At 45.3% G+C, this 20,691-nt stretch overlaps 1 protein-coding gene across 1 annotated transcript in view; it reads right to left on the reverse strand.

Moving 5' to 3' along the window:
• LOC147701048 (ly6/PLAUR domain-containing protein 3-like) overlaps window positions 1–20,691 on the reverse strand; it is a 475,830-nt gene that overhangs the window by 168,470 nt on the left and 286,669 nt on the right. Inside the window, exon 4 of the mRNA XM_086929844.1 lies at window positions 8,734–8,793. Coding sequence (XP_086785970.1) covers window positions 8,734–8,793 — 60 coding nt within the window. The remainder of the gene's footprint in view (window positions 1–8,733; window positions 8,794–20,691) is intronic.

The following is a 20,691-nucleotide window of genomic DNA, read 5'->3' on the forward strand; positions in this document are numbered from 1 at the left end:
GGAAAGGGTAGCGTCAGTTAGGCACCCCGGGGACCAAGGAGCGTTAGTAAAGGAAAGAAAAGCGCCGTGCATTCCAGATTCGAGGGTGAACTCGGATAAATCAAACATGTAAGAAATAAGAACAATTGCCATAATAAAAATTATTATGGTACTAAGCAGGTGCACATAACATAAATTAAAGGTAGTGACAGCCACATGGCATTAATGTGACAGAAGGAGAACGTGAACACAGTCAACGTAGGGAAACAATTAGAATAAAAAGCACAGTCAAATTTAGCATGTAGCTGCTGTGGCAACATCCTGATATTAAATGCCTATTCGGTAGATGAGGGACACACAGTGCAATGGCAGTCAGTCAGCTAATGGTGTGGATGCCACATAATGGTGATCCAAATTCAATTTACAAAGATTAAATAAAATGAATTAAACAGGCAAATAGAGTCAATCCACGTAGTTAATGGAAGCCCATCAATAAATTAAAACATCAAAGGTATTGGACAGATAGAAAACGGGTTATGAAGGTAACATAATGAAGTGATAATGCATGGTAAATCAAGTAATAGCAACAGGTTACAGCGGGATGATGGGTACCAACTTATGAGCTCAGTGTGGTAGGTCCTAAATCAAAAGGGTGAGGTAGCCCAGTGGTGGGAGGCCGGTTCATGTGGCTGTAATGACCGTGGTGTATTCATCGAGGGTGTAGAGCCCCTTTTCAACAATTACAGCGTGCAATCCATTCGCATTTGTTCAATAATAACTGTAGATTACTGTCCCTGAGTGGAAGCATGGGGTGGGCAACCAACAGTCAGGTCAAGTCTGTTTCGGAGTGATTGTTTTTCTTTGTAATGGCTGACCAGGGGTGCTGTTTCAACATTACATCTAATGCGACTTTGGTTTTGGAGGAAACGCTGTTTAACCATCTGGGTGGTTTGGCCTATGTATAACAGATCACAAGGGCATCGTATAGCGTAGATGACATTAGATGTACGACAGTTGGTGAAATTGTTCAGTTTGTATGTATGTCCTACGTAAACAAATTTCTTTGTGATGGAGGTGAAGTTACATGCTGTACAAGATTGGCATTTATAGTGACCAAGGATCGGCGGTAGTCCCCACATTGAAGTGACTATTTGATTCTTCTTGTCAATTTTGGGCCAGGTGATAGCATGGACCAGTTTGTCTGCAATGTTGTTAACCCTTTTGTAGGAGAACAAGGGAGTTTCTTTAAATGGTGCATGGGTCCATAGTATTGGCCAGTTTCTTTTTATGACCCTGTTGACCAAGTAGCTAGAAGGGCTGTATGTGGAGACAAGAGGGATCCGTGAATTGATCCGTTTAGGTGAGGGGGTGAGTAGAACCTCCCTGTGGCAGTACCATGCCCTTTTAGATGCACGGGAAACAATTTGTTTTGGATATTCTCTGGTGATCACTTTTTGTGAAAGGATGGCTGCGTCCTTAAAGTAGTCTTTACACCATTTACAATTTCTACGGATCCGAAGAAATTGACCGTATGGTAAGCCATCCCTGAGGCCCATGGGATGGTAGCTTGAGTACATCAGGAGAGTGTTGCGTTCAGTGGGTTTGCGGTAGAGGGTGGTACCGATGATCCCATCCTTCGCATGTAGAGTGAGGTCGAGGAAGGGTAAGTCATTGGTTCCAACATCAGACGTGAATTTCAGGTGGTTTTGGCAAATGTTGAGCCAGTTTATGAAAGATGCTAGGTCTTCATGTGGGCTGTGCCAGAGTAGGATAATATCATCGATGTAGCGACGCTGTTGTAAGGATTCTGTTCCTACACAGAACTGTGCACAGAGACCCGGGACATCAGTGAATTGTGGTGGGCCAGAAATTCACCTCAGTACCCAGAGAACCCCAACCAGCTAGCCTCAGTGTCACATTAGCTCTACGTCCTACAAGAAAGCAACCAATGATTAGACAACCTAGAGCATGCGACTTAATACAATCTCAGGAATGCTGGGAAGTGTGAACACTCTTTTGTTATACTCTCATACCAGTCCACAACAGGAGTAAAGAAGAGACACTGTAAGGTTAAAATATGTATTTTAACGACGTGATCTCATGTGCAGTATTTTAGCCAATATAAGCAGACATATCATTAACAATAATATGGTCAGCATGGTTACAGTTCCATAAATCACAAAAGGGGAAAGCATATTATAATACAGGTGAAAAAGGACCCCCTACCTCCAAAAATATGGAAAAATTTTGGTATGGAACTTTTTGACACCATGCGCCTAATATGCAATCAGTCCTTGCAGAGTGGCTTTGTTCCAACCCCTTGGAAACAGGCACTAATCACTCCTCTTTTAAAGAAACCCTCCCTGAGCCCAGACTGTCTTTCCAATTACCGACCCATCTCTCTGCTGCCTTTCCCAGCGAAGGTCGCCGAGCGTTGGGTCAGTTCATGCCTGTCCACCCACCTAGAACAAAATAACCTTCTTGACGATCACCAGTTCGGGTTCCGTCCTGCCCACGGCACAGAAACAGCAGTTTTAACTGCCATGGAGGATCTTCAAATGCGTGCAGACAGGGGCCAGCCAGTGGCACTGATACTGCTGGACCTGTCTGCCGCATTCGACACGGTCAACCATGCTAGGCTGCTGCAGAGACTTAGGGAAGTGGGAGTGGAAGGCACTGCATTGCTTTGGTTTCATTCCTATCTTCGGGACAGAAGACAGGCTGTCTCTCTTCCCCCTTTTCAATCCGCCTTTGCAACAGTACCCCAGGGAGTCCCTCAGGGCTCCTCCATCAGTCCCATCCTCTTTAATGTGTATCTCATCCCGCTAATCAAATTGATCCAATCCTTTGGGGTCAAAACAATAAATTACGCGGATGATACACAGCTTATTCTCTCGTGGGAAGGTGAAGATGCCATTCCTTTTTCAACCTTCCACGACTGCTTAAGAGAGACGGCTGGATGGCTACATAGTAATTCCCTCCAGTTCAACTCCGCGAAAACGGAGGTCCTGTTCTGTTCAGGCACTAAGATACCCCGTCAGTTTCCGAACGAATTCTGGCCCCCGGAGTTCAGAGACAAACCTCTGCCAGTTCCTTCGGTGCGCAACCTGGGAGCCATGCTGAACAACACATTAAGTATGGAGACCCAGGTGACAAAAACCGTGGGGATCTGCACTGCCCTGCTTCGATCACTGCGGAAAATCATGCCTCTTCTCCCGGCACAAGCCAGGGCGTCGATAGTCAGGTGCACGATACTCAGTCGCCTTGACTATTGCAACGCCCTGCTCCTGGAGTCTCCAGTCACGACACTGGACCGACTACAGCGAATTCAATCTGCCGCCGCCAAGCTGGCTCTTGGCTGGACGAGAAGGGCCTCAGCCACAGCAGCTCTGGCTGAGCTACACTGGCTACCCCTAAAACAAAGAGTGGCATTCAAGTCCCTCTGCATTGTCTTTAAGGCTCTGCACGGACTTGGACCTAAACCTCTGCAAGCCCTGTTCCGGTGGTACACTCCTGCCAGAGACCTACGTTCATCTTCTGCTTGTCTGGTAAAGGTACCCAGATTCAACAGAACTAGAACAGGGGGCAGATCATTCAGTGTAGCTGCGGCCAAGCTGTGGAACAGCCTGCCCACTGACATACGTCAGACATCACAGCTTCTTCCCTTCAGGAGACGCATTAAGACATGGCTCTTCCCCAAATAAACTGCCCGTCTGACTGTTCTTCCGGTTTACCGTTAACAGAGTAATTTCCAGCGCCAGGAAGCCTGCAAGGTGTCAGTTTGCGCTTTACAAATTCTCAAAATAAATAATAATAAAAATAAAAGGGTCCTATAGTGCCTAGTTTTAACACCCTCCCTATATAGGAACTATGTATTATAAACTACAGAAGGTCTCTTGGGCTTATTTTGGGGGACCCCATTACCTGTCCGCTCAGTAAGGGTGAATTACATCTGGATCAGCATAGACTCTCAGCATCCCTGAAAACGACAAACTTCCAAGTGTCTGAAATTATGGCGAGTGTGTTTATAATAAAGGCGCCAGAATCTTCACTGGCTCACAGCTGCCAAATTGTTGTGTCTAGAAAACGTTACTCTAACATGCCGAAAAACAGCAGCTCTGTTATGATAATCTTGACGTGTTCAGCACTAACTGTGCAGACTATGGGCACAATGTAAGTCTAGGGAAGTCGAAAACAAAAACCTTTTCTCATGTGTAGACCTTAATGAAGGCTAACTTACAAAAACAGGTAATGCAGTGTCGTGCACAAAGCAGCAAAAGGTAAAATAGCGTTTAAACCTCTAACAAGCCATGCTAGCATAACATGCACGCAAAGCAGGCCTCAAAGAACACTATACCCTCCTATGTTCGGGGGACCTTTAATAAAGGGGGCACAAATTATAGAACGCAGAGTTCAAGTTCGAATGAGACAGAACCAAGTTCAGGAATTTCGCCAAACTTGAAAATTCGGAGTCAGAAGTGTGAATTAAAAAGAAATCAAGTCAGTGAAAACAGTCACAGGTGGGGATGTATGACGTTACAACGCATACTTTTACTCCGCATACCATTACAACGCGGTATTCACAACGCATACCACTACAACGCATAGCGCTTTGGGGTGCTGGATAGTGGTAAGTATAATTTACTATTCTAACTCCAGTCCCCGTGGACCCTAGGGAAGGTGTTGGATAGTAAATTAAACTTACCTCTTATCCTAGAGCGCCCCCCAGCGCTATGCGTTGTAATGGTATGCGTTGTAATGCCTGCGTTGTAGTGGTAGTGCGTTGTAAAAAATGCGTTGTAACAGGTGAATACCCACAGGTGGCCATGATGTGAAAAAAACTCCAAAAAAAGGAAAACGCATCAGGTTTGATAAAGGAGGGAGAAAAAAAATGCATATCACAAGTGCAGTACGTGCCTTTGAAATAGAAAAAATGTCACTCAATCCAACAGCGTATAGGCACCATACGTTGCCACTGCCTCCAATAGAAAGTCGTTCTCACCATCCATTAACATTGCAGCCATTCATTTAAGCAATGGAAATGAACATTAATGTTCTCCAACAGCCGGGCCCTCTAGCACCATCAGAGGACAACGCTGGCTTACTTCAAGGTAACTGCGTGCCAGGAGGTCATTGGCCACAGTCCATATGTTCCAATTGCCTAGAACCACATGAGCTTCTGCGCAGGCCATAATCCCAAAACCAGAACAATTTGCGGGAAACAGAACCTGGTGTGAGCCAGTAAAGTCACTCCATTCTGAATTTACCTGGGTGTCTAGTTTTTAAAAATGTGTAGGTTTGCTAGGTTTCCCTAGGTGCCGGCAGATCTAGGGTTAAAAAAGTACAGCTAGGCACTTTGCAAAAAAAGGGTCATTTTTCACTGTGAAAATGTGGTGTGTCCACATTGCGTTTCGAGCCGTTTACTGTCACGGGCACTAGCCCTACCCACACAAGTGAGGTACCATTTTTATCAGGAGACTTAGGGTAATTCAGATTTGTAGAGCAACTGTTCTTACCTATAGACTTTCAGTGCATTTCAGCCTTCATTTTGAAAAATTAACTATAATTCTCATGCTAGTATGGATACTCACAATTTCGGAAATGTGCAAATATCTACCGGTTTTAAACTCTACATTTTGTTCCCATTTCAGAAATGCATAGGTGTCTTTCATACCGATTTTTCCATGTGTAAATCTTCCCAGAATAATTGCTATATACCTGGTACATAATAAAAAAACGTTGCAAGATGCTGCTCTGGGTTCGTCGTGTTCTTGGTGAACCTACAAGTCCTATATATCCCCATAACCAAAAAGGACCAGCGGATGTAACATTATATTGCTTTTAAATAGTTGTCATAATTAGAAGAAGTTACAGGTGAAAACATTGACACAAATGGCTGTTTCTTTCAACTAATTTTCAATTTTTCCAATATTCAACAGTTTTTTTCTATGAAGAAACCTTGAAGGATCCACACAAATGACCCCTTGCTGAATTCAGAATATTGTCTCCTTTTCTCAAAAATATATAGATGTTCAGGACCCATTATTACTTTCATAACCATTTCTACCATTAATTAGAAGGAGGTTGAAAGCACAAAAAATAGCAAAAATAGGCTATGTACCAGAAAAATGCCAAAACTGTGTAAAACATTTTGGTTTTATGACAAAAGTCTGTCATACCCTAAAAGCTGGGAAAATGGTGATTTAAGCCCTACAAACCCTTTTTTGATACCATTTTCAGGGGAAAAAACTGACGCTTTCATTTGAAGCAGTTTTTTAAAGCATGGGCATAAAATCCGTTCCGCTCGTGGAATTTGCGAATTTTTGACAAATTCGCGTTCCGCGAATCGCGTGAATTTGTAAAAAAATTCGCAATTTACAAGCTTGCGGATTTTTTTGCTTGGTCGCAAGACATTTTGTCCACGAGCATGCAAAAACGGACGCGTACACGCAATTGCACAACGCGAGCATGCAACTAGCCCATGTACGACTGCATGGGTAACCTCGCGGTAGCCGCAATGAAAAAATCCCGCGGACACGCAAAAAGCCCTGCGAACACAAAAAAAGCCCCGCGAACACGCAAAAAAAACGCACATTCGCGGATCGCGAATTAGCTTTCACGCAAATTCGCATACCGCGAATTCGCAAATTTCGCCCATATTTTTCCCATTTTTCCCCCAAAAAACAACATTTAACTGTATTTGGTCTCATTTTACCGTCCCCTCCAGGGTAATCCACAAACCCTGGGTACCTTCAAAATCCCCATGATGTTGGACGCAAATTTGGCATGGATACCTTATGTTGTCAAAAAATTACAGGGGGCTAAGTGTAAACTCCCCAAAATAGCCAAAAAAAGACTTACCACAGGGGGGGAAAGGCCTAGCAGCGAAGGGGTTAAAAAGACCATAGAGCATAGAGTAGGGGAGACTCTATCACAATGTAGTGTACAGACTCATAAATCAAAGTTATTTTTAGCTATTCTGCATTGACAACAATGTGGTACAACCTGTACCACTGCCACTGCTGAAAAGAAGACACAACTTGTGCTGCATGTGTGTAGAAATTGGCCACTCACAATTTGCATACTCTTAAACTCGCAAAAAAAAAGAATAAACCTATATTGTCACCTCAGTAATGTTGTACAATAATACACTATCCTGCATGTAATAGGTATCTCCTCCCAAACACCCTGAATGGATATTGTCTTCTTGTAAAATGATAAAAAGCATCACAATACTTAACACACACATACAACTGCATCTCACCTTTGCAAGTTGAGGGATAAACATCACCTTCTGCACAGCAGCCTGTCCCACTCTTCAATGATGAAGATGAAGACATCTCAACAATTGACCAGGACACCCTCCAAGAGCTGCTCAACTCCATTGGCAGCCCATCTCCAGAAGCAGGGACATCCAGCAGCGTAGTGGTAGCTCCACCCGCTGCACAAAACGCACAGCAGCTAGCACCTACCACCACAGCTGTCTCACAGGACCTTGAGGACCCAGTTCTAACATTTCAATGTGGTGCGGTAGAGGTGCAGCAGGAGATGGCTGGGCAGGTGCGGGTGGGGTTTGCCAGCCTGGCAGCCAAAATAGATGGGGTACGTGGGTGTCTCAGTCCCATTAGGGATCACCTAGAGTCCACCACAGGCACCCTCAGTCCGCTCCAGGCTCTCCAGCATTCCATGGCTGACATCGCTGGAGTACTGACTCAGAGACAAGAACAACTGTTCAGTAAAAGTGGCTCCCACGATGTCACCAAGGAGTTGCGTCACATGCGAATGATCACAGAGAACATAGAGTAGATACAAGCTTCACACTCAGAAGCCGTGGCTGCATACCATAGAGATGCGCTGGAGTACTCCATGCCCTGCAGCTTCTCATCACAGCAGAGCTGCCTCAACCTTTGGCACAGATGACTGCTGCTGCACCTTCAACATCCACATCTCATCCCCCTGATGTGTCTCTGCCTCACAGTGCCCCAGACAATCTTCCATTACGCACACGGGAGGCACATGACACATCAGAGGAGGAAGATGTGGACGAATCAACAATCTTTCGAAGATGTCAGCGGTTGCAGTCATCTTTGTCAAATTGACTGTTTCTGCTTGGATCTGTGCCTATAATCATGCCCCAGAACATCATCTTCCACAGTCCTCTGATCCACTCTGCGAAACTCATCTTGGACACGCTATGGAATGCCATTTTTTGTGTGGTTCCCAATTACACCACAATCACCCTGCTGACTGAACTCTGCCTCTTCCTCAACAGGTCTCCGCACATGTTCACCCCTGGACTCTGTCTTCCCTCCCCCCAGGCATTCACACAAGAGGGCCATATTATCAAGAACGGCGTTAACATTATCGCCCTTTAGCGGCAGGAAACTGCCGCTAAAGTGGCGATAAGGCTGCACTGTATCCTTGTAAAATATGGTGCAGCCTTGCGTTTCTGAAGTGGCGAAGCATGTCGTTAAGCCAAGGAGGCTAGCGACATGCTCAGCCACTTCCTTGTACATATCCCCCACAGTGTTGTGACTCATCTGACTCTGTTGCTACACCATTGTAGACATGTCAATTATGTCCTCATGCATCGCATGATGCTGATGTGTAATACACCGGACTTGATGCATCATCATCACACAAGAGCTGATTGTTGTGTGATGCACATACACAATGTGTACTACGACATGCTTGGCCTGTGGCATTGCTTGCATATGTCAACACAATATTCATAGCTAATGAAAACACACTTACCTGTGGCGTTTGGGTAAAAATATTTATGTATGTCTTCTTGTGTGAAAGCAGGTCTGTCTCCTGTTGAAAAAATCTTAAAGTTACAATTATTTTCATAGACATTACGTATTCCAAAATAACATATATCTTTGATATTTACATGATAAATTACAGTCATTGAAATAGTCAGGTGTGTTGCCACGGTACATACATGTTGCAATCTGCTGAGTTGGTCTTACACACAACACATGTCAGGGTCATACTGGTGCTGTAATGGGCATCCATGCCAAGATTTGATTCTATCTTATGCACAACATAATTTGTGTCCAAAGCATTCATTCTCTAATGTGATACGATGTTCATGTATGTACCACCTTGCATCCCGACGATCAGTGCAAGATGATTCCATACGTCACCCATGTCCCACAAAGTCCTGCCAGCAGTGCTTTAACTGCTTGACAGTCCTGTCCACAACCAACCTGGCCAGCATGTGTTCACATATGTGCTCCCATCTCACCTTCCGTACCTTCACATCGTACCCCATGAAGATGTGTCCCCCAGGCTCAAACATTCTGGGCAGGTAAAATGTTACCACCCAGAGGAAGGCCCCCACGGACTCCTCTGACATCCTGCCCTTTATACCCTGCCCTAACATACCCCAATACAGTACTTTCCACAGGCAACCCAAAATAACATCCCACAGTCAAAGCCAAATAACTGCTTAACTATACAGAGATACCCCAGAGACGTACACCTGATAAAACAAATAGACAAATGAAATTGAAACGTAGGGACAGTGATACAGTACTTGACTAGGACAGTATGGACAGGACACAAAACACAAAACTCTTTCAAACACACCAAAAACAGCAGACACCTTCAAAAAACCTCCACAACTCTCAACACACAGTAACAGTGTGGCTGAAAGTGAAAGTGTACTGTACACTTCCATGTGCCAGGAAGCGGAATTACGTAAGTTGCTGTCATTTTGCTGCCCGTTTTTATCATTTTTATACCATTTTTCTTACGCCGAGGGATGAGTGGGAATATTTCATGTTAATATGTGCTTTGTGCGAGTATTTTCCGTACCAGAAATGGAAATAATTGCCGCTAAGGGGTGATAGCGTTTATTTTTTGACCGCTAATGGACACATGAGCAATATATGTTACATTTGATGCATTTATTCTGTGATAACAGTACTTTATGTATTAGTGATGTGAACTGTGCCTTGACATTTTTATGTGTTGTATCAGTTCTGTACATATGTTAGTGGTCCAAAGTCATTATGAGCCACTATTTTATCACATTGGTGTTGTTTCCAGACTAGATGTGTGTACGTAGATCCCTTGCCAGGGTGTCACACAATACGGTTGGCATTCGAGGTATGTGTCACTACATGTGAGCCTCTGACATCACACATTGCTGGGATGTTTTATGCTACACATATGTACTGGATCAACAGGCAGTCACTACTTGTCTATGAAACTGGCAGATCCGCATGCAATGTACAGATATGGCTGAACATTCACATTGGAGTGTATGAATATCTGTGGGCACAAAGGCGGACATTCATGACAGTCTGTGGTATGGCACTCATGGATTCCTTTTTTACTAGATATGTGTATGGTTTTCCAGCGTTGCTGTCCGTTACATGGTATCTGCTCAGTGTGGACTGGCCATTTCCATTAACAACATTAACCTGAAATGCTAGTCCAAACATTACATGTTGTGGGTCTGTTCTTGTGCACACAATGTCACATGAAAAGACATGCATGTCAGCAATGAGCTGATGATAGCCTGTATGTTCCAATATGTATTGGGGTCACTGTTGACATTGTAGGTTAGTTTTTGTGTAGTCTTTACACATGTCAATAGTACCCAATGGACTACAAAATCCTACAGACACAGATCAGATTATGCATACTTAGATGTGTGTAACAGATGACATGAGGCAGCTGCATCCTCAGATACATGCATAGCTCTACATGACACACTGAGCCATGAGGAAGCATGTTGCAGACCCAGCTGCACATGTGTACATGTCATTGTTACTTTTTAATGTCATGGATGCACTTTGCATGTTACAGTCCTTGCAAAAGCTCCCAGGCTCTCCTCCCTCCCACCTCCCCTACTTAATGGTGGCCGCTGAGTGGTCGCGCCACTGGCCCTCCAAAGGAAAGCCCTTCTGTGCCTGTCCATGACCCAACCGCGGGCAGCGCCAGAAACCCTGGACCTCCCACTACCCATCGCTACGACACCACAACCCTCCTCGCACTCAACCCTGGAAGAGTTAGAGAATGCCAACAGGCCTCGCCGAACACGACCCACGGCCAGTTCCCCAGCCTCCACTGCTGCCAGACTCTCACCATCACCATGGCCTCCAACACCACCGACGCCAGCACCGGCGACACCCTAAAATGCATCCCCCTCAAAGTACGCTCTGTACACAAACAAGCCATGGAAATCTGGAACCTACTCCACTCTCTCTTGTCCGACATCGCCTTCTTCACAGAGACCTGCACCAACGCATCCTCTGCCCCAGACATCAGCACCACCATCCCAGATGGATACAAGATCCAGAGGAAAGACCGCCCCAAACACCCAGGAGGGGGCCTCGCCATCGCCCACAAGAGCACCCTCCACCTCACCACCTACAGCAAAACCTTTCCCTCTGCCAAACTCCTGCACTTCCAGATCCAGGCCATCCCCAAAGCCACACTCTGAATAACCCTCATCTACAGACCCCCGATCGCGGAACACCCTTTGCCACCACCATCACCGACTTCATTGCACCCCATGCCATTGCCTCCGCAAACTACATACTCATTGGAGACCTGAACTTCCACCTCCACAATCGCAGTGACCCCATCTCCACTATCCTTCGTGACAACCTCGCCAGCAGGACTTCAACAACTCGTCAACACACCGACCCACAGAGCACGACACACCCTCAACCCCATCTTCGTTGTATTAAACAGCGTCCAATTAGGTGACACAACACAGCCGCCATGGACCATTCACCACTACGTACACTTTGCCATCAACAAACCCAAGGCACCCAAACCAGCCCCACGCCGACCTCGAAGGAACTGGAGCAAGGTTACCTACGCACAACTTAACTCCACCCTCAACCACACCTGGCACCCTTCGCAAAGGACGCAGCCAGAGAACTCCACACCTGGATCTCTAACTGCGCAGACACGCTCGCCCCGCTACGCAACCCTGACAAACACACCCCAGGAAAGCCGCCAGGTTCACCACCGCTCTCCAAGAAGCCAGACGCACCTGCAGACGTCTAGAGAAGAACTGGCGAAACACCAAGACACCCAAAAACCACACCACCTACAGAGCCACCAAGAGGAACTTCATCCACAACAAAATCCTGGCCAACTTCATCAACTCAAAGGAACTTTTCAGTGTCATTCGATTCGATTCGATAATGCTTTATTGGATTTTGTTTTAAAATCATAAAAGCGTACATATAAAAACAGTCTTAAAATGAATACATACATTCAATGACAATATGACTACAAGTTAAAAGGACATAAGCCCAACCTCAGGGTTCCATAATAAGACATGTTATTCATACAGTTTATCACTATCGACTATGGTAATACATAGAGCACTCAAAAGTTACGACAGTTGTATAATGGTTCGAATCTATTGGGAGCGGAGAAACTAATGCCAATGGATACACGAACCCCCCTTCCCAGCGGATGGTGTTGCTCTACTGTTGGTCTAAGCAGGGGGATGTTTGGCGTGCATGGATAAAAATCAAGTAGATCCCAAGTGCGTATAGGGCCATCTCCTTCTTGGGGCGGGCAAGATCTTAGGTACGGGACGATGTTCCTGTTCCTGAATTTACCCAGTACCAAGTCCCCGGGAATGTTTTTTGGTAATGAGCCTAGCCAGCCCACCCTTCTAACGCTCAGGATTCCACCATCTTGGTCCGGTGGTAGGGGTCTATTTTTCCCCAACCAGAATATGACCTTATTTAATAGGTCCTGCTGTCCATCGGCTTTCCCGAGAGCAAGTGCTGGTACTCCTGAAAGAACGGACACATATGGCACGGCTTCTGGAAGAAGGTGTATACGAGGTGGTTTGTTTGATTCTGTTCTAACCCCTGTGAACCTTGATGGAGCAGGTTTGAAGGGGGCTTTGGGTGCAATTGGGGCTGGGATTTTGAGTGGTTGTGATGTGAGTTGGACGTTTATACGTTTAGGAGTCGGCTTAGATGTTTCCAAGGTTTATAAGGTTGTAAGTGGCTGGGAGCGGTTAGATGTTACCATATTATTGATAGGTGTCAGAATGGTTGTGATTGTATTCTCCAGTCCTGAGAGCCTTTCCCATATGGAATTAATTTTTTCAAATAGTGGAGAAATTTGGCTTTGACAAGATGCTCGATCTGGGTCAGTAGAGTCAACTGGGGGTAGAGTATTGTATCGTCTGATTTGTCTGCAGACTCCATGGTAGTAGGGAGGTTGTTGGCAGGTAATGTAGGACTTACAGATAGTTTTTGTAATTTGGAATGATTCCCTTAAGGATTGTCCTCGTAATGCTTCCTTTTAGTGGGTAAAGGCCGAGGGAGGGCTAGATCTTGGATATTGTCTTTCTTAGGTGAAAAGGGAGGATCCCGTAAACTGCCGTTAGTACTTGAGGAGCTGGTGCCTTTAACAGGAGAAGGTGATTCCACTACGGCGTACTTGGTATTGCATAGGATGTTTAATTCGTCCCACAAAGACAGATTTTGCTCTCTTACTGGAGTTTGTAAGGGAGATTGCATACTGATTAAAGAGTGGCAAGGAGAGTTATAGTCTATCTCATGAACAGTAGGCAGTGTGCTGGTACAAATCATGTGATGCTCTTGCGGCCCTTGACACGGGCCCCTCTCAGAAGCAATGTTTGTTCCCCCCTTGCGTGATATTATTAGAATAGGATTAATCAAACCACAAAAATAGCCTATTAGTAATTAGAATCACTCTACCTCCTCTCACAGTAGGGTCAAGGGAGGGGGCCCGTCCCGACCCCTTCAGTCCATGGAGGGCCACAGAGGGCCCACCCTTTGCCCGGGCTTAGCCCCGGTCGCCGACCTGCTTGCGATCCCGCGACGCGCGGGCTGGTGTCCTTTTGTTGCGCCTCCTTGGACGGAAATCCAGTGTTGCGCCACTAGGGCGTCTGGGAAATGGAGTGTTTTCCCCCCTCGCGGCCGCTGGTGTTGGGGTGCGGCATTGGAGGGTAGCTGTACTGGGAGATTGACCCCCTGGAAGGGTACGCGCGAGCAGCAAGGTGTGCCCCCGATTGATTGCAAGTCACAATTACAGCAGTGCAGGATGCTGTGATCGAGGAATAGTTTGAATCTTCCTTTGGCTATTAATTCCAAAACCCCCACCTCGAGCTCACAGCTGTATGTTATGTTATGTTAGCCGGATTTATAGAGCGCACAGATGCCCCAGCAGAGGCACTGTCCCTCCTTACCTCCACAGAAGGTACATTTCTGTACACACTGTATAAATTGTTGCCCAAATCCAACCAAGTCCCATTCAGTTCCTGTCACCTTGCTAACTTTCCTCTTTTGCCTCTTTTTTACTTTTTACTGTTTCCAGGACGATTTGCAGCCTCTCGCTCTTCAGTCTTTTCCCCCCTTCGTGTCTGCCATTGCCGCTGCCTACGATGAGGCCACCAAGTGAGACGGAAGACTGGCTTCGCTCCGTTAACTCCCTCTATGCCGGCGCACTCCCCGTTCAGCCACGCTGCTCTGCTTCCACTAAGAATGCTGCCGAAAAAGTGCTGCCTCACCTCGCCTTGCTCGCGTCCACCACGGGAGTCGCCTGAATTCTGCAGTTCAATCTTCACTGGCAGGCAGGGCTCAGAAAAGGGAGCGATTTCCGCATACAATCTCATAGAAATCCCCCGTAAAGAAATCCTTCACAGCCCCCTTACAGAGAGCTACACGCCGACAGGGGGGGTGGAGTCAAGGATCACACCCGGCTACACGATTCAATGAACATGGTTAGTAGGTGCATGACAGTGTCATTCAAGAATTCACCAACCCACGCAGTGAAGCCACAGACATCATCCCATCCCAAGACCTCTGCGACAAGCTTGGAACCAATTTCCACCTCAAGATCAAAAACCTCTACGACAACTTCATTGACCATCCACAAGGCGCCAAAGACGGCCCCCTCATTCCCGAGAAAAAATAGGCAGCCCACCATCTCCAACTAGACACTGATCACGGCCGAAGACACCGCCTCGACCATGAAAAGCATCCACTCGGCCCCACACTGACACCTCTCCCCCTCACATCTACCACAGAGCTGTGGCTGCCATTGCAACCGAACTACAACGCACCATCAACACCACCTTCAAAATAGATACCTTCCCAGATGACTGGAAGTGTGCAGAAGTCAGACCCCTGCTCAAAAAGCCCACATCTGACCCAACTGACCTCAAGAACTATCGGCCCATCTCGCTCCTCCCCTTCACAGCCAAAGTAGCAGAGAAAACAGTCAACAGGAAACTGACACGATTCATTGAAGAGAACGCCGTACTTGACCTGTCCCAATCCGGATTCCGAAGCAACCACAGCACAGAGACTGCCCTACTCGCCGCCACAGATGACAGTTGCTCCCTCCTGGACCAAGGCCACTCCTCAACCTTCATCCTACTTGACCTATCATGGGCCTTTGAGACCGTCTCCCACCACATACTAGTCTCCAGACTACATGAGACAGGCATGCAAGGAGCAGCCCTGGACTGGATCCGATCATTCCTCACCGGAAGAAGCCAAAGGATCAGACTCTCACCCTTCCTCTCTGACCCCATGAAAATCACCTGCGGAGTCCCACAAGGATCATCACTGAGCCCCACCCTCTTCAACATCTACATGGCCCCCCTCGCAGCCGTCGTCCGACAACACAGCTTCAACATCATATCCTACGCCGACGACTGTAAAAAAGTAAGAAGCTTCTTTTATAAAAAATAGAATTTTATTTCAGGTATGATGGAAGGAAGCACAGCACATCCGTTAGGAAGGAAGTAAAAGGAGATATAACAGTTGGGGCAGAATCTGGAACCAAGGATGTAAGATGCAGGCACGCATCACACATTCCAGGCTCCCGCACAATGGGGTAAAACATAGAAAAAGAACAAGCATTGAAAAAGCAAGAATGCAACACATCTTACCCCAATAAAAGAAAATCAACACAAGTACCTACTAGGAGTTTTCTTGGGTCTAACATCAGATTTAACCCTAGAAGCAACAGACAAATCTGTATGAGTAAAACTCTGGTGAGGTACATTTGAATTTAAATTTGAATTTAAAATTTCTTATAGAGCGCTCATATACCTGCGGTTTCTTGGCGCTATTACTGACCGGATCCTAGTTAAAAAGCTGGGGGAACAGGAGAGTAGTTATTCGAAAGATTTCGTGAATAGATAGGTCTTAAGTTGTTTACGGAATTGTGGGTAAAGAGTGATGGTGCGGAGTTCAAGGGGAAGAGAGTTCCAGAGGGTAGGGGCGAGGGTGGCAAATTTCGAGCCTCCCCACTTCTTTCTCCGATAGCGTGGGATGGTGAGGAGGGACTGGGAGGACGAACGAAGTTCCCTAGTGGGGACATAGGAAACAATCTCGGAGGAGATGAATTCAGGTGCGAGTCCGTGACGGGCCCGGAAGGTGATGGAAGCAAGCTTGAATTCAATTCTGGCTCGCACAGGGAGCCAGTGAAGTGATTTCAGGAGCGGGGTAGAGTGGTGAAATTTGGGGAGTTTAAAGACCAGGCGGGCCGCCTGGTTTTGGATCTGTTGCAGGCGACGCAGACTGTAGGCGGGGATGCCGGCATACAGGGCGTTGCCGTAGTCCAGGCGGGATACCACCATGGCCAGGATGATGAGCTTTAGAGCAGAGAAAGTGAAGAAACGGGACACCCTACGAATAGTGCGCAGTGAAAGAAAGGAAGAAGATACCACAGAGCTAACCTGGGAGTGAAGGGTGAGTTGAGAATTAAGTTTTATGCCAAGTGTTTTAACTGAGGAAGCGGGAGTAGGAGGAGGGCCAAGAGAGGGGGGCCAGAAAAGAGGGGACCAGGGGCTGGATGTACCACCTGTCAACACCAACTCGGTTTTGTCAGGGCATCAACTTGCACGTGAGGAGAAGCATTGGCATGTGCAGGAAGAGGCATACTGATCTGCGTAGGTGATGGTGAAGAAAGAGGGTTAGAAGGAACAGGACATTTAGCAACCCTTCGAACATTCCAAACCCTCCCTTCTTGTGTGGCAACACAGTTTTTAAATACTTTAACCACTTTGATAGGAGGAAAGAATTTGGAGAAACCTTTAACCAAAAAACCAGGTTTCTTTACTCTCACCCACTCACCAACCACAAAATCATGAAGTTTAACATTCATTTTAGAATCAAAAGCAAGTTTCATACACTGTTGTTTATCTTCAACATGTTTGGCAACACTTTCAATATCAACTTTAGGATCATTCCTGTTAAGTTTTTTAACCCACCAGGGGCAAATGACAGAAGAGGGTTCTCTACCCTTCAAGAGTTTGAAAGGGCTCACACCAGTGACAGAATGAGGCGTGATACGGTAGACCCAAAGTCTCTTCCTGACCACCTCCAACCAAGAATCGTCGGAAGAACCAATCCCAGAAATACAATCCTTGAGGACACGATTAAAACGTTCCACCTGACCATTTTCCCTAGGCTCGTACAAGGACACAGTATGATGTTTAATACCACAGCAGTCAAGAAACTGTTTAACCTCAGAGGAAATCAGCTGTGTACCGTTATCGGTAACAAAGGTCTCTGGAAAACCTTCCCTGGCAAAGGTCTCTTTCAAGAAAAATAAAACAACCTGAGAGGAAACACTATTTACAAACTTAACTTCAGGCCATTTCGAATGGTAATCAACCAAAACAAGGGCAAATCGGGCATTAGAAGGCAACTGTTTAAAAGGGCCTGAGATGTCAAAAGCCACTTTTTGCCACGGAAATTTGGGCCAAGCCACAGGAGCAGAAGACAAATGGAGCATTTTGTCACTGCTAATGCACTGAGAACATTCCCTTACCATTCTATCAACCATTTTGTCAATGCCAGGCCACCAAAAGTTTTCCCTAACCAGGCGCTTCATGGATGACATACCAATGTGGCCTTGGTGAGCTAACGACAAAATCTTCTCTTGTAAAGCAGCAGGGGGAATTAACTTGCCAGAGTTGAACAGAAACCCACCAAATTCTTCAATTTCTGAAGCAACTTGGGAAAAGGAAGCTAATTCAGAAGGAAAGGATTTATTATTAGGCCATCCATCTTTCACAAATCCAAAGATTTGTTGACAAATAGAATCCTTTGCCATTTCACTAAACCACTCCTCCTCAGATAATGTTAAGAACTCCTTAGATATACAATCTTCAATGGAAGCAATAACATCAACATCCTGGTCAATGGTGGAAACCTTATCAACACTGCATGGTAACCTGGACAAAAAATCTGCCGTTACATTGCTTTTTCCAGGAACGTACATGATCTCGAAGTCATATTCCTGAAGGCGTGAGGACAAACGAGCAATCCTAGCAGTCGAGTTCCAACCCCCACCAGGGGAGAGAATTCCTACTAACGGTTTGTGGTCCGTTCTCAAAACAAACCTGTTCCCCCAAACATAGTTTCTAAAATGTTCTACAGCCCAAATGCACGCTAGTAGCTCCTTTTCAATAACAGAGTATCTCCTTTCAGTGGAGGATAAGGTTCTGGAAGCAAAGGCCACGCACCACTCATCTTTACCCGCAGTTTGACTCAACACAGCACCAATGCCATACAAACTGGCATCAACAGTGATGACACATTTCTTACTTATACAGAAAGATTTGAGTGTAGGGGAATTAATAATCTCACTCTTAATTTGCTTGAAAGCAATATCTTGCTTGTCAGTCCAGACAAATTTGGCTGAGCTTCTAGTCAGCTCCCTTAAAGGTTCCATCTTGTTGGCGAAATTTTGAATGAATTTACTGTAATATTCGCACAACCCCGCAAAAGAGAGTAACTTCTCTTTACTATCAGGGGCTGGTGCATTCATAATTGCGTCAACAAGGTTCTTCTTTGGTACCACCCCATCTCCAGAGAGGGTATGTCCCAAATACTCTACAGATTTACAGAAAAATTTACACTTGCTGGCTTTAATGGTCAAGCCAAACTGCTCTAACTTGGAACAGACTTCTTTAAGATGAGTATGATGTTCACCGTTATTCTTTGAAAAAACAAGAATATCGTCCTGGAAACATTTGACGAATGACAGGTCTTTAAAAATATCGTACATGGCTCTCTGAAACACTGAAGCAGCCGAAGCTAGACCGAATGGCATTCTTTTGAACTGAAATAACCCATGAGGGGTGATGAAAGCAGTAAATTGTTTGGAGTCTTCAGTGAGTTCGATCTGGTGATACGCAGATCTCAGGTCTAATGTTGAAAACACGCTAGCCCCATCCAACATGCAAAGCATTTCGTTAATATTAGGAAGTGGATAACAGTCTGTGACTAAACTCTTATTGAGTGCCCTTAAATCAACACATAGCCTAATACTTTTATCAGGTTTAATGGCTAAAACAATGGGGGAAACCCATTCGGACGATTCCACTTCCTCAATTATACCATCTTTCACCATGGTGTCAAGCATATCTCTAAGTTCGTCCCTAATACTAATAGGCACTCCCCTTAACTTCTGTTTTACAGGGACAGAGTTGGGTTTGACTTTAATCTGATGGCTAAACCCATTCAATTTGCCTAACTTGTCAGAAAACACTTTGGGAAAGGCGCGAGAAATCTCTGTGAATTCAGATGATTCAGTGGAGTCTCCGTCAGATATAGCCAAAACTAACACAGGATCTTTAAGTCTAGGATTTAAAGAAACACCAAGTCTCGCTTGGTCCCTCCATCCCAAAACATTCACACCCTTCCATGCGATGTAAAGTTTCACATTGGCAGAACTATTTTTGATAGTAAGCATAACTTCCTTAAAGCCAATAATGTTGATCTTGGAGCCATCAAAATTGTAACCACGTATGTCAGGCTTAGATAAGGAATTAACATCAATTAGATCACCAAAAGACTTAATACAATACTCATGTGTGATAATGGTCCAAGGAGAACAGGAGTCCACCATAAGCTCTAGCACTTTACCCAAAATGGTAACAGGACTTTTAGGAGAGGAAAGGGTATCTGCTTGAGATAAGTCAATTGACTCCGGTACAGCAATGACAATACCAAATTCCTTAATATCTGGATCATTGCATGCATCGTCGTTGATATATGATATATTACCAGAAGGACGTTTAGATGAAGAAAAGGAAGACCTCTTTGTGTCTTGGAAGGGTCTTGTGGAAGTTTTACACATTTTGGAAAAATGACCAGAGCGTCCACACTTATTGCATTGTCTAGAAATAGCTGGACATTGTGGAAAGGAAGCGATGTGGTCAGGGTTTCCACATCTAAAACAATAGAATTGTCTAGTCTTCCCATCATTTTTGTTGGAAGGCACAACATTTCTTTGTTCCTGGGGTTTAACAACACTAACTTCGCTAGAAGAAGTGGAACTAGTTGAAGGGGTGGAAGCAGTAGATGCTTTATCTAATGTTTTTATCCATTTATCGGACTGTTCAAGAGCTTTAGCAGTACTGATCGCTATTTCCAAACTAGGATCACCCAAAATCCACAACTGCTCTTGAACCTTCTTATTTTTTACATGTACAATGATCTGATCTCTGATCATTTCGTCTGTCATAAGGCCAAAATTACAATGTAAAGACAACGCACGTAAGGCTGTAAGAAAATCATCAAAACATTCTTTTTCATCTTGGATTCTGGTATAAAACTTAAACCTATTAAGTGCGACACTAGTGACAGGCTTGAACCTCCCTTCAATTCTAGAAACTGCTTCATCATAAACATTACTATCACCCCCAGACCTTACAGGTGGTAAAGT

This window comes from Lissotriton vulgaris, chromosome 7, assembly GCF_964263255.1.
Source record: "Lissotriton vulgaris chromosome 7, aLisVul1.2, whole genome shotgun sequence".
NCBI lineage: Eukaryota > Metazoa > Chordata > Amphibia > Caudata > Salamandridae > Lissotriton > Lissotriton vulgaris.